At 34.5% G+C, this 13,654-nt stretch overlaps 1 protein-coding gene across 2 annotated transcripts in view; it reads right to left on the bottom strand.

The window, feature by feature from the left end:
* RAB2A (RAB2A, member RAS oncogene family) overlaps positions 1–13,654 on the bottom strand; it is a 94,395-nt gene that overhangs the window by 27,156 nt on the left and 53,585 nt on the right. For both annotated transcript variants that reach the window (XM_035011210.1, XM_035011211.1), the window contains exons 4-6: positions 13,525–13,607; positions 12,956–13,048; positions 3,119–3,230 (exon numbers count right to left, since the gene is read on the bottom strand). In XM_035011210.1, the coding sequence (XP_034867101.1) occupies positions 3,119–3,230; positions 12,956–13,048; positions 13,525–13,607 (288 nt within the window). The remainder of the gene's footprint in view (positions 1–3,118; positions 3,231–12,955; positions 13,049–13,524; positions 13,608–13,654) is intronic.

The following is a 13,654-nucleotide window of genomic DNA, read 5'->3' as shown; positions in this document are numbered from 1 at the left end:
AAATCTAGGTTTATGTCTTCTGCCACACTTGGCAAGTTTTTGGTCATTGAGTATTTTAGAGCCATCTTCGTTCTGCTTTCCTTCTAGGAATCTGATAACACAATGTTAGAGTTTGTGTTATGGTTCCACAGGTCCCTGATGCACTGCTCATTTTTTTTCCCAGTCTATTTTCTCTCTGTAGTATAGACTGAGTAATTTCTATTTTTCTATCAACCAGTTCACTATTTCTTTCCTTTGTCCCCTTCATTCTGCTGTTGACCCCATCCACTGAGCTTTTTTTTATGTTAATTATATTTTTTGTTCTAACATTTCTATCTGGTTCTTATTTGTATTACTTTTGCTGAGACTACTTTTCACTTGTTTCAAGAATGCTATTTTTTTTTTTTTTAAGATTTTTAATTTTTTATTTGACAGAGAGAGAGAGTACAAGCAGGGGGAGCGGCAGGCAGAGAGAGAGGGAAAAGCAGGCTCCCCGCTGAGCAGGGAACCCGATGCGGGGCTCGATCCCAGGACCCTGGGATCATGACCTGAGCCGAAGGCAGACACTTAACCGTCTGAGCCACCCAGGTGCCCGGCAATGCTAATTGTTTGTTGAGGCATTTTTATGATGGTTGCCTACAAAATTCTTTGTCAGTTCTAACATCTCTGTCATCTTGCTATTAGCATCTATTGATTTTTTTTTTTTTCCATTCAGTTTGAGATCTTTCTGGTTCTGGGTATGAAGAGCGATTTTCTAATATCTGGACATTTTGGGTACTGTGTTACGAGACTCTGGATCTTACTTAAACCTATACTTTTGCTGGCTTTTTCTGACACCAATCCCACAGGAAAATGATGAGTACGGGAAAACCTCATTAAAGTAAGCTGATGGTAGAAGCAGCACCATAATTTTTTCTGCCTTGTTTGGCCATAGTAGAATGGTTATTTTCTAAAAGCTTTCTGTCTTGCTAGGCTTTCCTGGTCCTTTGGCTAGAAAGTAGGCTTCTTTTTTCCACCTGCACCTGCTGGCTTTTCTGGATTGCCAGTTTCTCTAGAACCCAATCTGAAGAAAACCAAGGGAAATCACTGCTGTGTCACCTTCCTCAGACCCCAAGGCTTCTAAGCTGGTCAACCTTCCTCCCTCTGCCTTTCAGTCTTCTTGTAATTGTTTTACAAACAATATTTCAGAGTTCTAGCTGTACTTGGCAGGTGGAAGAGGTGAAAGGAAGTCTACTCCATTCTTCTAGATGCTGAAGCCCTTTGGTTATTGCTTTCATGCTCAATCAGTTCCTAAGTCATGTAGAGATTCAGATTTGATTTTGCCCTTTGTGGATCACAAAATGGTCCTCCACCTTCTCAGAATACTTGATCATGAAATATTTTTAGCTTTTAGGTAAAATCTCATGGATGATTATATTATATAATGCTTGTCTATGAATCTTTTAAAAATGGGATTAAAAAAGATTATTTCTTAATATCCTTGGTTTCTGAGAAGCAAATTAATTTACATAATTAAGTTCTCTCATGAGTATAGGAAATTCCTGCCCAGATCAAATTTAAACAATTATTTTTATTATTAACACAGAATTTCTGTAATAAGTGCTGCCAAAACATTAATGGAATTTATTTAAGTGTTCAGCCAAATGAGAATAGTAATTTGCTGCTTACAAATACCTACTGTTACTAGTTAAGAATAAAGAAAATGAACACAAAGGCATCAGAAACAAAACTAGAAATCTATGATTACTTTCTAGTATTTGATGTTTTGTCATTTGACTTCATAGTATGTTTTTTTTTTTTTTTCCTAAGTTTTATTTATTTAAGTCATCTCTACACCCAACATAGGGCTCGAACTCACAACCCGGAGATCAAGAGTTGTATGTTCTTCGGACTGAGCTGGCCAGGCGCCTCATAGTATGAGTTTTTTTAAATCAAAATGTATTCAATTTTGGCCTTAGGGTTCTCAAAATCAATAAGAAAATCAATAATAATCCATAAGGATATGTTTCAGAGGTCTTGAAATCCTCACAACACATTGGCTATTATGGTTTCCAAATACAACACCTCTCTGAAACAGGCAGCTTGACCTATTTTAAGTTGAACAAAGAGAACAAATTTCTCTCTGGGTTCATTGTGCAAAGTGCAATATTACTCTTGTATGTTATCAAATTGTAATTACTGGCAATAAGTAAAGCATTAACTGGTGGCTGTAGGAAATGATGAGCACCTCATCAAGTATAGGTAAGTATAATATCATACTTTAGAATTTTCCAGTGAATATACCAATGCTGTTGAATTACTGTAGTCAATTTCTAGGTTCAAAAGTTAATTAGAAGAGCCCCAAGTATATTCTTAATAAAAATTTACTCACTGTTTACTATGTTAAAGGCATAGTGTTAGCTGCTGCCTAACATCTTATTCTCTGCTATCCTTAGAAAAATGACATTTTAAAATCATTTATTTTCTAGATTCCCTTTTTGTAGCTGCTAAGATACTTACCCAGAAGGTGGGAAGTACAGCATTACTCTAGGCAAACTACTTATTTTTTTTAGCATCTTTCCTGCCTTTTACAAAATAGACTGTAGCAATACTTTTACCTTAGAGATAATTATCTACTCATCTATGTATAGTATATAAATACCATATCCAAATATAGAAAGCATAAAAAGAACATGATGTGTTCAGAAAACTTGTAGCAGTTCAGGCTGATCAATGGAAATAACTGAGAGACTTTAAATTTTATTAAAGATGGCGGAATTCCCACACTTTGTATGTTACAAAGAAATAATGTAATACCTTCCCTATTTAAGCAAAAGTAGAAAAAATAGCTACAAATGTTTAGTATCTTGATACATTTCCAAATTTCATTAGTGTTCATTTTTTCCCTCTAAGATAAATATATGCAAAGATGTGTTAAAGAATTTTGGCTTCAAGAGAAGGCTCGGAATATTATTTAAGAATCTGATTTAAGATGAATGTTACAAGGCAAGGCATTTCAAACAGAAGAAATTTTCCTACTCTATGATATTCAAAGACTAAAAAGCTTATGGAAGATGTATCAATAAGTGAATATTAAAGTATACAATACATTTCAATTAAGTGAGAAGATGATGAACATTTAGAAGGGCCTCTTATTTACCTCTTCTACATTGGAAGCAGTCTTAGCAGAAGTTTCCATGAAGATAAGTCCATGTTCTCGTGCAAAAGCTTCACCTTCTTCTTTTTTTACTTCTCTTCTAGATTCTAAATCACTAAACATAGGAAATAAAAGGCCGTATTATTAACCATTACAGTATAAATAGAGGTATCTGTGGAAAGTGTACCAAAAGATTCAAAGTTGTGCTGACTATTCTTTCAATTAATTTTTAACCCGTAATAATCAACTGCATTATTCCGGGTATTATGAAGGTCAAATGGCTAGAACACAGTGCTTAGTGTCAAGAAACAAACGATCCAAAAGGAGAAGGTTCTGAGTTAGAGTCCTAGAACACTAAAAGTAGAGAAACCTAGATGGAACATCTACCCAACACCTTGCTCTTGATTATAGTAGGTTCCCAAAGAAGGGAACCGTTTTACTCAAAATAATAATTCAAGAGAGTAGAGCTACACTAGTCTAATCGTTCAGCCAGACTGAGTTTCTATGAATGTGATTTAAAAATAAATCACATAATTTCCAGAAGCTCTAGGAAACTGCTTAATAAAATCCAAAGTACTAAAGACACATTAATTAGATTATTAATCTTACTTGGTTTAACTCCTAGCAAAACTGTTAATAGAAAAAAAGAGAGTGAAACAAAAGTCTAAGCTAGAAGTTTTGGGGGAAAGCACAGTATTCATTTTTATCGTATGGGAACTATATTAGTAAGGTGGGGGGAAAGTAGTGGTCTCTTTCAAGTGTGTTTTACTGTAAAAATTTTAAAACTTTATTATAAAGTATTTTTTATTACTATAAAATATTTTAAGCACACAAAAAAGGATGGAGAATAATAGAATACCCATGTACTTCCATCTAACCCTGACATTATTTTGACACATTTATATCAGATTTCTTCACTGTGGAGAAATGAAATCAAGTTACAGTTGATTTACCTCCTGTGTACCTGTCTGTTCCTGATCTCATTCTTCCCCCTTTCACCTCAAAGGTAACCACTTCTCTGTATTTGGTGTTTTCACTCTCATGCATGTTTTTTATATGTATACTCATGTTTATAGCCATACAATAGAGGGTTTTTCAGATGTAGCTATTACTTTGCAATGTGTTAATTTTGATGTGGGTCAACATGATGCTTTTGAGATTTATCAATGTAATATATGTAGATCTAGTTTCTTAGTGTTTTATTGCTATATTATATAGTCTACTGAATGAATGCAACACATTTTTAATTGTTCATCTGACAAAGTTATTTATAATTTTTTATTATAAACAATGTTACAATAAAAATTTTATACATTTTTTTCACGTACATATGCCAAAACTTTTCCCACATAGTGAAATGTTAGAAAGTACTGTATTTTCCAAGTACAGTATTTGGTGTACATGTGCCATGACTCAGAACAGAAGACAGAAAATATCAGAGTGTATTACCCACTGTTTCATGGAATTTTTGTTTTTGATGTAGGTATACATATATTTGTGTACCAGGATATGATATAAAATGTATTTAAGACAAATCAGAAAGCTCAAAAGCCATTGCACTTGATTATATATACTTAGTACAAAGGCGTCTTTCCAAAACAGTTGTATAATTTATACTCTTAGTGGCAATGTGTGAAAGTTCCCATTGCATCACATCCTCCCCAACACATGGTAAGATCACACTTGTTAATATATGCCACTCTGATGAATGTGAATGGTATTGTACATTTATGTTAATTTTCCTTTAGTTCAGTATTAGTTTCATAAATGCCTATTATCATCATTATTAAATTAGAAATACAGAAAAATCCAAGAAAAGGAAATCATTCCTTCATTCAACAAATATTTACTGAATGCCTTTTATAAGCCAGGAATTTTAGTAAGCGCTTGGGATGTATTAAAAAGAAGTCAGACAAAAAAGTGTACATTCCAGTAGAGGACAGACAATAATATTGAGTAAAGAATATAGTATGTTAGAAAGTGGTAAATGTGGAAAAGCAGAGTAAGCAGAATCAGGAATGCCAGGGAGAGGAGGAAGGTTACTCTATAGTGTAGTCACCCTGAAACTGACTTACTTAATCTTTCTTCTTCGGCCCTGTTTTTTTCTACCTGAGAGTGACCTTTCTCACATATATGCATAACCATGCTATATCTGCAATTTCATGTCCTTTCTTCACTTAATATTAGGGTCTGTATCATTGTATCTTTTCCATAAACGCGATTTTTAGTGACTAATTAATAATATCCCATCACAATTCACTTAACCATGTCCTTGGATGATGAGGAATAAAGTATAAAACTGGCATTGTGAAGTGTTTTACATGGATTATCTCATTTAATGCACTTGACAGATGAGGAAATGAAAGAACAGAGGATAGGCAAAACCACCAAGTTCACAGTCTAGGAGGAGCTGATGGAGGAGGTAGAATCACCATCTGGATCACTGTGCTCTACAAGGATTACTTCTCATAATAATTGAAGAAGTTTCTGTCAAATATGGAAAAATACAAAGAAACTACCCATAATTTCAATTTCCACAGGTAATTAATATCTTGAATACAATTCTATATTATTCCTTTATTACTGGCTATTTCTTCCTACTGGAAGATGCTCATACCCACGACTGTATTTTGCCTTTTTTTCACTTACTGTATATTGTGGATCATTTTCCCATTTTGCAGTCTTTTACAATACTATTTTTACTGAGCATAAAGAATGGTGGTATTTTATGCAAACTGACATCACACAAATTAGGGATAAAACAAAACAAAGATGTTAAAGTCTTATCCACCTAGTGTTAAGTTGTTATCACTGTTTCAACTTTACAAAATTCACCAGGAATTGGATACCTTTAAAGCTGGCTGACCAGATGAGCTGTCAATTATGTTTACAAAGTTGTCACTTAGCTCATTATCAGTAACCACTGTTTATGTAATTGAAACTTTTGAGTGATTTTGTAACTTTCACAGTTGTTATACTTTAAAAATAATTTACAATTTATAAAAATTCATCTAAGCATTTAGTGGTGCAAGTGCTCAAAAAACACTCCTAAAATCCTGAAATGTTAGAAAGTTTGATATACAATATTACAAAGGGAACCACAAGAATCTGACATGCTGTTTAGATGCCCATGCTATGAAATACTAGTGGTAAGATGAGAACAAAAAGGAAGACAAACTAAGCTTACAAATACTATAGCATAGGTAGGGATAATATGCTCAACTATAATCTGAGGGCCTCCTGTGTGCCAAGCCCTATCCTGTATCTGGGGACAGACTACTCAGCAAAACAGACAAAAATCCCAAACCCCCACAGGCCTCAAGGAGCTCATATTCTAGTAAGAATAAAAAATGGGGGGAAAACACTAGCAACAGTGATGTGGTAACATGCTCCTGGAATTCAGCCCCCTTATCTGACAGTCATTCTTAAGGGAAAATTAGCTTTCAATTACACAAAATCTTCAAGAAAACACCTCTCCCCTTAAGTACCCTTTATCCTATTTTAAGCTTATGCCGTATCTTATTTAAACAATACTGTATTTGGGGATAAAATTACTGTTTTCCATACCATTATCTCTGATTACATTTGCATTTGCAAATGTTATCTTAGCAAAGAGGGTTAAAGACTTGTACCTTTGAGGGATTGTTCAAAAAAAAAAAAAAAGAAGTGGCAATTTAAGATGCATGATCTTTTTTTTAATCACACCCTTCTTTACTTTGGTTGTTTCTTCAGTTTTCCAGGCATAAATAAAACATTTAAACTGTTTTCATTACTTAATTACCCTTCTTTCCTAAACCATTCTCTTAATTCACACCCCCTTTTTGTTTAAGGTTTGTATTATAATCCTTGACTATTAAGAATTTTTCATCTTTGTAGACTCTGCTTCCTATTTCTTGTATAACCAATTTAAAATGCCATAGTAAGAAAAATCTGTATCATCTGTCACTCTGACTAGGTCACTGCCCTTCTCAAATCCCTTCACTGGCTCCCTACTGCTTAATGCATCTAATTCAAAAATTGCCTATTCCCTGTTTCCATGTCTACCCCAATTCACCTCATCTAATAATAATCACCTCATTTATCTCTGTTCATTCCCATTCACTCTTTGCATGTCATACATTCTTTGTTCCATTCTCCTAGTTTCTTCCTTAAAATGTCTTTCCATAGCTACTATACTCTTAATTATAAGGGCCACCCACCTACAATCATTAGAAACACCTCTTGTATATAATATGCTTTTTCTTTTTTACATTTAGACTATAAGCTCCTCATGGGCAGGAACAAAATTTAAGCCATCAGTAAGTTGCCACCCACCATGTTTGAGACACAAGGAAAACACTGGTAAGATTAAAAGTATGAAAATTCTCTTTATTCTCCAAATATTCTCCTCTTATTATTTCACATATCACCACTGAATGGTAGTATGAATACTTCTATATCACAAAGACTAAAGTTTCCCTACAATAGTCTTAATCTTAAAAGCTTTATTGAGATAATTTAAATGAGGAAAGAATAACCATCAAAGGCCTTGAGCAAAGGCCAAGATGATAGATATTTCCAGTTACAAAGAAGTAATCAGTAATTGGCCTTTTACAATTGAAATATCACTTAAGTAAATATTTTCTCTTAACAGCAAATCTTGATTTCTATTAAAATAACTCTTTCTAAAATTAAACCAATACAGTAAAATGCTATTTGCTATCTTACTATTTTTACAGCTTTACTGCAGTCTAATTGACATAAAAGAAACTGCACATCTAATATAAAATGATGAGTTTGACATGTTTACCTATGAAGCCATTCACCTCCCATAGGTTTCCTCATACCCCACTGTAATCCATCCCTTCCTCCCACTTTATCTCAGGCAACTAATGATCTGCTTTCTGCATTTTCCAGGATTTTATATAAATGGAATCACTTGATATGTCTTCATTTTCGTCTGGGTGTTTTCACTCAGCATAATTATTTTGAGATTCATCCACTTTGTTGCACGTATCAATAGCTCATTCTTCTTTATTGCTGAGTGGTATTCCATTGTATGACTATATCACAATTTACCCATTCACTTATTATTTGAAATGTGGGTTGGTTTCCCACTTTTGGGCTATTACAAACAAAGCTGGGAGAGTATTTGTGTATAATTCTGTGTGTGGCCCTATGAAAACATGTTTATATTAGATAAATATCTAGGAATGGAATGCCCAGGTAGTACATTAGATGTATGTTTACTTTCTAAAGAAACCACCAAATTGTTTTGCGATGTGGTTCTATCATTTTACATTCCCAAAAACAGTATAAGGGTTTCAGTTCTATATCCTTGCCAACACTTGGTATGTTAATCTTTTTAATTTTAGCTATTTTAATGAATACGTAATGGTATATATATCATTGAGGTTTTATTTTTTTTTTTAAAGATTTTATTTATTTGAGTGAGAGAGAGAGAGAGAAAACATGAGTGGAGGGGAGGGGCAGAGGGAGAAGCAGACTCCCTGCTGAGCAGGGAGCCTGACGAGGTGCTCGATCTGGGGACTCCAGGATCATGACCTGAGCCAAAGGCAGACACTCAACCAAATGAGCCAGCGAGGCGCCCCTTCATTGAGGTTTTAATCTGCATTGCCTTCATGATTAGTGGTGTTAAATATTTTTATGTGCTTACTTGCCAACAATACATATCTTCTTTAGTAAAGTGCTGGTTCAGATCTTTTGCTCATTTAAAAAAACTGGGTTATCTTTTTATTAATGAATTGTACCAATTCTTCATATTAGATACAAACATTTTGTCGGATATAGGTTTTATGTTATAATATTTTCTCCTAGTCTGTAGCTTCTCTTTCATTTTTGAAACTTTTTTGGGGGGGGGCATCTGGGTGGCTCAGTTGTTAGGCATCTGCCTTTGGCTCAAGTCATGGTCCCAGGGTCCTGGGATCAAGCCCCGCATGGGGCTCCCTGCTCAGTGGGAAGCATGCTTCTCCCTCTCCCACTCCCCCCGCTTGTGTTCCCTCTCGCTGTGTCTGTCAAATAAATTAAAAAAAAAAAAAGAAAAAAGAAAACCTTTAAATAAAAAAAAGAAACTTTTTTTTTAAGAGCAAAAGTTTTCAATTTTGTTGAATTTGAACCCTGAACAACATGGGTTTCAACTGCAAGGGTCCATTTACGTGTGAATTTTTTTCAGTAAATACAGTATGGTACAGGGGAGTGCCTGTGTGGTTCAGCTGGTCAAGTGTCTGACTCTTGATTTCGCCTCAAGTCATGATCTCCAGGTTGTGAGATTGAGCCCTGCATAAGGCTCCATACTGGGTGTGGAGCCTGCTTAGGACTCTCTCTCTCCCGCTGCCCCTCCCCCCAAATTACAGTATAGTACTGCAAATGTATTTTTTCTCCCTTATGATGTTCTTAATAACATTTTCTTTTCTCTAGCTTACTTTATTGTAAGAATACAATTTAAGACATACAAAATATGTGTTAATCGACTATTTGCTCTCCGGTTTCTAGTCAACAGTAGCCTATTAGCAGTTAAGTTTTTGGGGAATCAAAGTTACATGTTACAAAGTTTTTGACTGTGTGTTGTTCAAGGGTCAAGTTTAGTTGTTTTTTCTCCCTTTTATGCCTTTTTTCTGTCCCATTTAAAAAATGTTTGACAAATCAACAAAACTAAAAGGCAACCAATGGAATGGGAGAAGATATTTGCAATGACATATCAGATAAAGGGCTAGTCTCTAAAATCTATAAAGAATTTACCAAACTCAACACCCAAAAAATAAACAATCCAGGTACAAAATGGGCAGAAGACATGAACAGACATTTCTTAAAAGAGGGCATACAAATGGCTAACAGACACATGAAAAAATGTTCAACATCACCCATCATCAGGGAAATACAAATTAAAACCACAACGAGGGGGTGCCTGGGTGGCTCAGTCAGTTAAGAGTCTGCCTTCAGCTCAGGTCATGGTCTCAAGCCCCATGTTGGGCTCCCTGCTCAGCAGGAGATCTGCTTCTCCCTCTCTCCCCTGCTCTCTCTCTCAAATAAATAAAGAAAATCTAAAAAAAAAGAAAAAAAAAAGAAAAGAAAAACAAAAGTGCCACAATGAAATACTACCTCACACTGGTCAGATGGCTAAAATTAACAACTCAGGAAATAATGGATGTTGGTGAGGATGCAGAGAAAGCAGAACCCTCTCATGCTGCTGGTGGGAATGCAAACTGGTGCAGTCACTCTGGAAAACAGTATGGAGGTTCCTCAAAAAGTTAAAAATAGAACTACCCTATGACCCAGCAATTATACTACTAGATGATTCGAAGGGGCATATGCACCCCAATGTTTATAGCAGCAATGTCCATAATAGCCAAAATATGGAAAGAGCCCGGATGTCCTTGATGGATGAATGGATATATATATGTATATATATATATATATATATATATATACACACACACAATAGAATATTACTCAGCATAAAAAAGAATGAAATCTTGCCATTTGCAACAACGTGGATGGAACTAGAGGGCATTATGGTAAGTGAAATAAGTCAGTCAAAGACAAATACCATATATGAGTTCATTTGTGGGTAATTTAAGAAACAAAATAGGTGAACACAGGGGGAGGAAAGGAAAAATAAAGTAAGATAAAAACAGAGAGGGAGGCAAGCCATAAGGGACTCTTAACTACAGGGAACTGAGGGTAGCTGGACTGGAGGTGGGTAGGGGGATGGGGTAAATGGGTAATGGGCATTAAGGAGGGCACTTGTAATGAGCACTGGGTGTTATATGCAAGTGATGAATCACTAAATTCTACCACTTAAACTAATACTACACTGTATGTTAACTAACTTGAATTTAAATAAAATCTTGAAAGAAAAAAAAAAAAGTTTGACAAAACCAGAGTCACTAAAATTGTTTTCCTCTAGAATTTTTAAATATTTGTATTTCTAACATTTAGGTCCATGATTCACTTCAAGTTAACTTTTGTATATGGTGTGAAGTAAGGGTCAAGGTTCATTTTTTGATACATGACTATTCAATTGTTTCAGCACCATTTGATGAAAAGATTATCCTTTCCCCACTGAACTGCCCTTGCACCTTTGTCAAAAAATTAACTGTGTGTGTGTGTATGAATATATTTCTGGACTTCCCTCTTTCTATGCCAAAACTGATTACAGTACCTTATAATAAATCTTGAAATCAGTATAGTGAAACCAATAAATCCCCCAACTCTGGCTATTCTATGACCTTTGCATTTTCATACAAATTTTAAAAACAGCTTGTTAATTTTTACCTCCTTAAAAAAAGCCTAAAGAATTCTGACTGGGATTACAATGAACCTTTAGGTCAATTGGGGAAGACCTGACATCTTAAAAATATTTCGTTTCCCAATCAATGAATACAGTATATCCTTCCATTAATTCAGGGTTTTTTTGTTTTTGTTTTTGTTTTTGACTGAAGGACTCTACAGTTCAGAAAGTAGTCATCTCACATAGGAAGTTTAGGAAGACCGTGGTAACTACAGCTTACAGTTGGGGGATCAAATAGCTGTGAAAAAAATACTTTCTTAAAAATTATTTAGGGATTATTTATTTATTTTTAAAGATTTTATTTACTTGAGAAAGAGGGAGAGAGAGAGAGAGAAAGTGAGCATGAGCTGGGGGGAGGGGCAGAAGGAGAGGGAGAAGCAGGCTCTCCATTGGGAGCCCAATGCAGAACTTGATCCCAGGACCCCGGGATCATGATCTGAAACGAAGGCAGACGCTTAACAGACTGAACCACCCAGGTGCCCGAGGGATTATTTATTTTTTATTGAGATATAATTGACATATAACACTGTGTAAGTTTAAGGTGTACAACGTGTTGATTTGATACATTTATATAACACAATATGATTACCACCAAAGGGGGTCTGTTTCTCCCTCTCCCACCTCCATCACATCACATAATTATTTCATTTTGTAGTGAGAAACATCTTTGTACATATTATGCTTTTCTTTTTTCATACTGGGACTATAAGGTCCTCATGGGGAACAACGAATTTTAAGTCATCAGTAAGATGTTACTCACCATGTTTCACACAAGGAAAACACCGGTAAGATAAAAGTATGAACATTTAAAAGTGCTAATTTTATTTGTTGCCACTGTAATTTTCAACTAAAATTAGTGAAAAGTTTCCTACAATCTTTAAAGTTTAGAGAAACTATGGCCAAAAAACTCTTTTCCCATGTACTATTATTTTAAATGTAGAGCACAAGGACATTCATTGCAAATAATGCTCTCAGGAGTTATAAAATGAAATAAGATTAAAACAAAAAACCAACATCAGGATGACACTAATGTAAAGCCTTACTACTAAACAATATTAAAAGTATTTCAGAACTTTAAGTAGAAATAAACCTGATTTAAGAGATGTACTGCACGAACTCGTAATTCACATTAAGTCATAAAAAAGAGAAAAAGTATTTCTCTGAGTTCTGCACATGTATTTCAACTGTGAAGTATTTAAAGTAATTTGGACAATATTTAACAGTGACCCATCCACCAAATTAATCAGTGGGTTTTCTTTCAATTACTAATCAGATGAACTTCCTTCAGATTATTCTTTCGTTTACCTTCCAACAAAAACTATTTCTTACAATAATAACGACGATGATGATGATGACGATAATGATTTCCAACAAAGCTTATTATCTGTATTTTAAAAACCAAAAGAACCACCTCAGGATTTTCAAAATTTTGTAATTTAAGAAACCAATAACTTACATTTGGACAAACATGTAAGATAAGCAGTTATTGCATAAACAGCTATCCACAGTCTTCATCATTAATACAAAAAGTTTTAAATTAGTCTTTTTACCTTTTATTTCCAATAAGCATAATGACCATGTTGGAATTGGAATGCTGGCGGGCATCCTCTAACCAGGTTGTCAAGTGGTTGAATGTATCTCTCCTAAATATAAAAGAAAATTTGATTACTACTTTCAAAGTGTTTCCCCAGTAGTGTACAATGAACAGTATACATTCCATTAAAAGTAACTATTTTTAGCCATATCCACTTATGTAATGAGAAACAGATCTCAAGTACAGTATCTGGAAATTAAATGTAACCTTGCTTTGGAAAATTCCAATGTATAAACCATATTACCAAATTGATTAACTTGTGGGTGCTTATTTATATAAGAAAACAATTTCGTTGCAGATCTCTGTAGTAAATTTAAATTTAATTAAAGACACACAAGTTTTAAAGTCAGATAGCCAGGGAATAAAGGCAAAACCATACTTTTATAACTGGCAATCATGTTTTTTTTTTTAATTCTTATGTTAATCCCCATACATTACATCATTAGTTTTAGATGAGGCAATCATGTTTATTTAGAGAAAGTCTCTGCATTGACCAAATGAACGGATACATTTTCAAGTTCTCACCTTGTAATATCATACACTAGTAAAGCCCCTGCTGCACCTCTGTAATATGACCTCGTGATGGAACGAAAGGACTCTTGACCTGCCTGTGAGGAAAGAAAAGGTTGAGAGTTTTCTTTAATAAAAACTGTCA

Source organism: Mirounga leonina, unplaced genomic scaffold (genome assembly GCF_011800145.1).
Source record: "Mirounga leonina isolate KUSES-001 unplaced genomic scaffold, KU_Mleo_1.0 Mir_165, whole genome shotgun sequence".
Classification (NCBI taxonomy): domain Eukaryota; kingdom Metazoa; phylum Chordata; class Mammalia; order Carnivora; family Phocidae; genus Mirounga; species Mirounga leonina.
The sequence above is the reverse complement of the archived record's forward strand: the minus strand, read 5'-3'. Positions and strand labels throughout refer to the sequence as shown.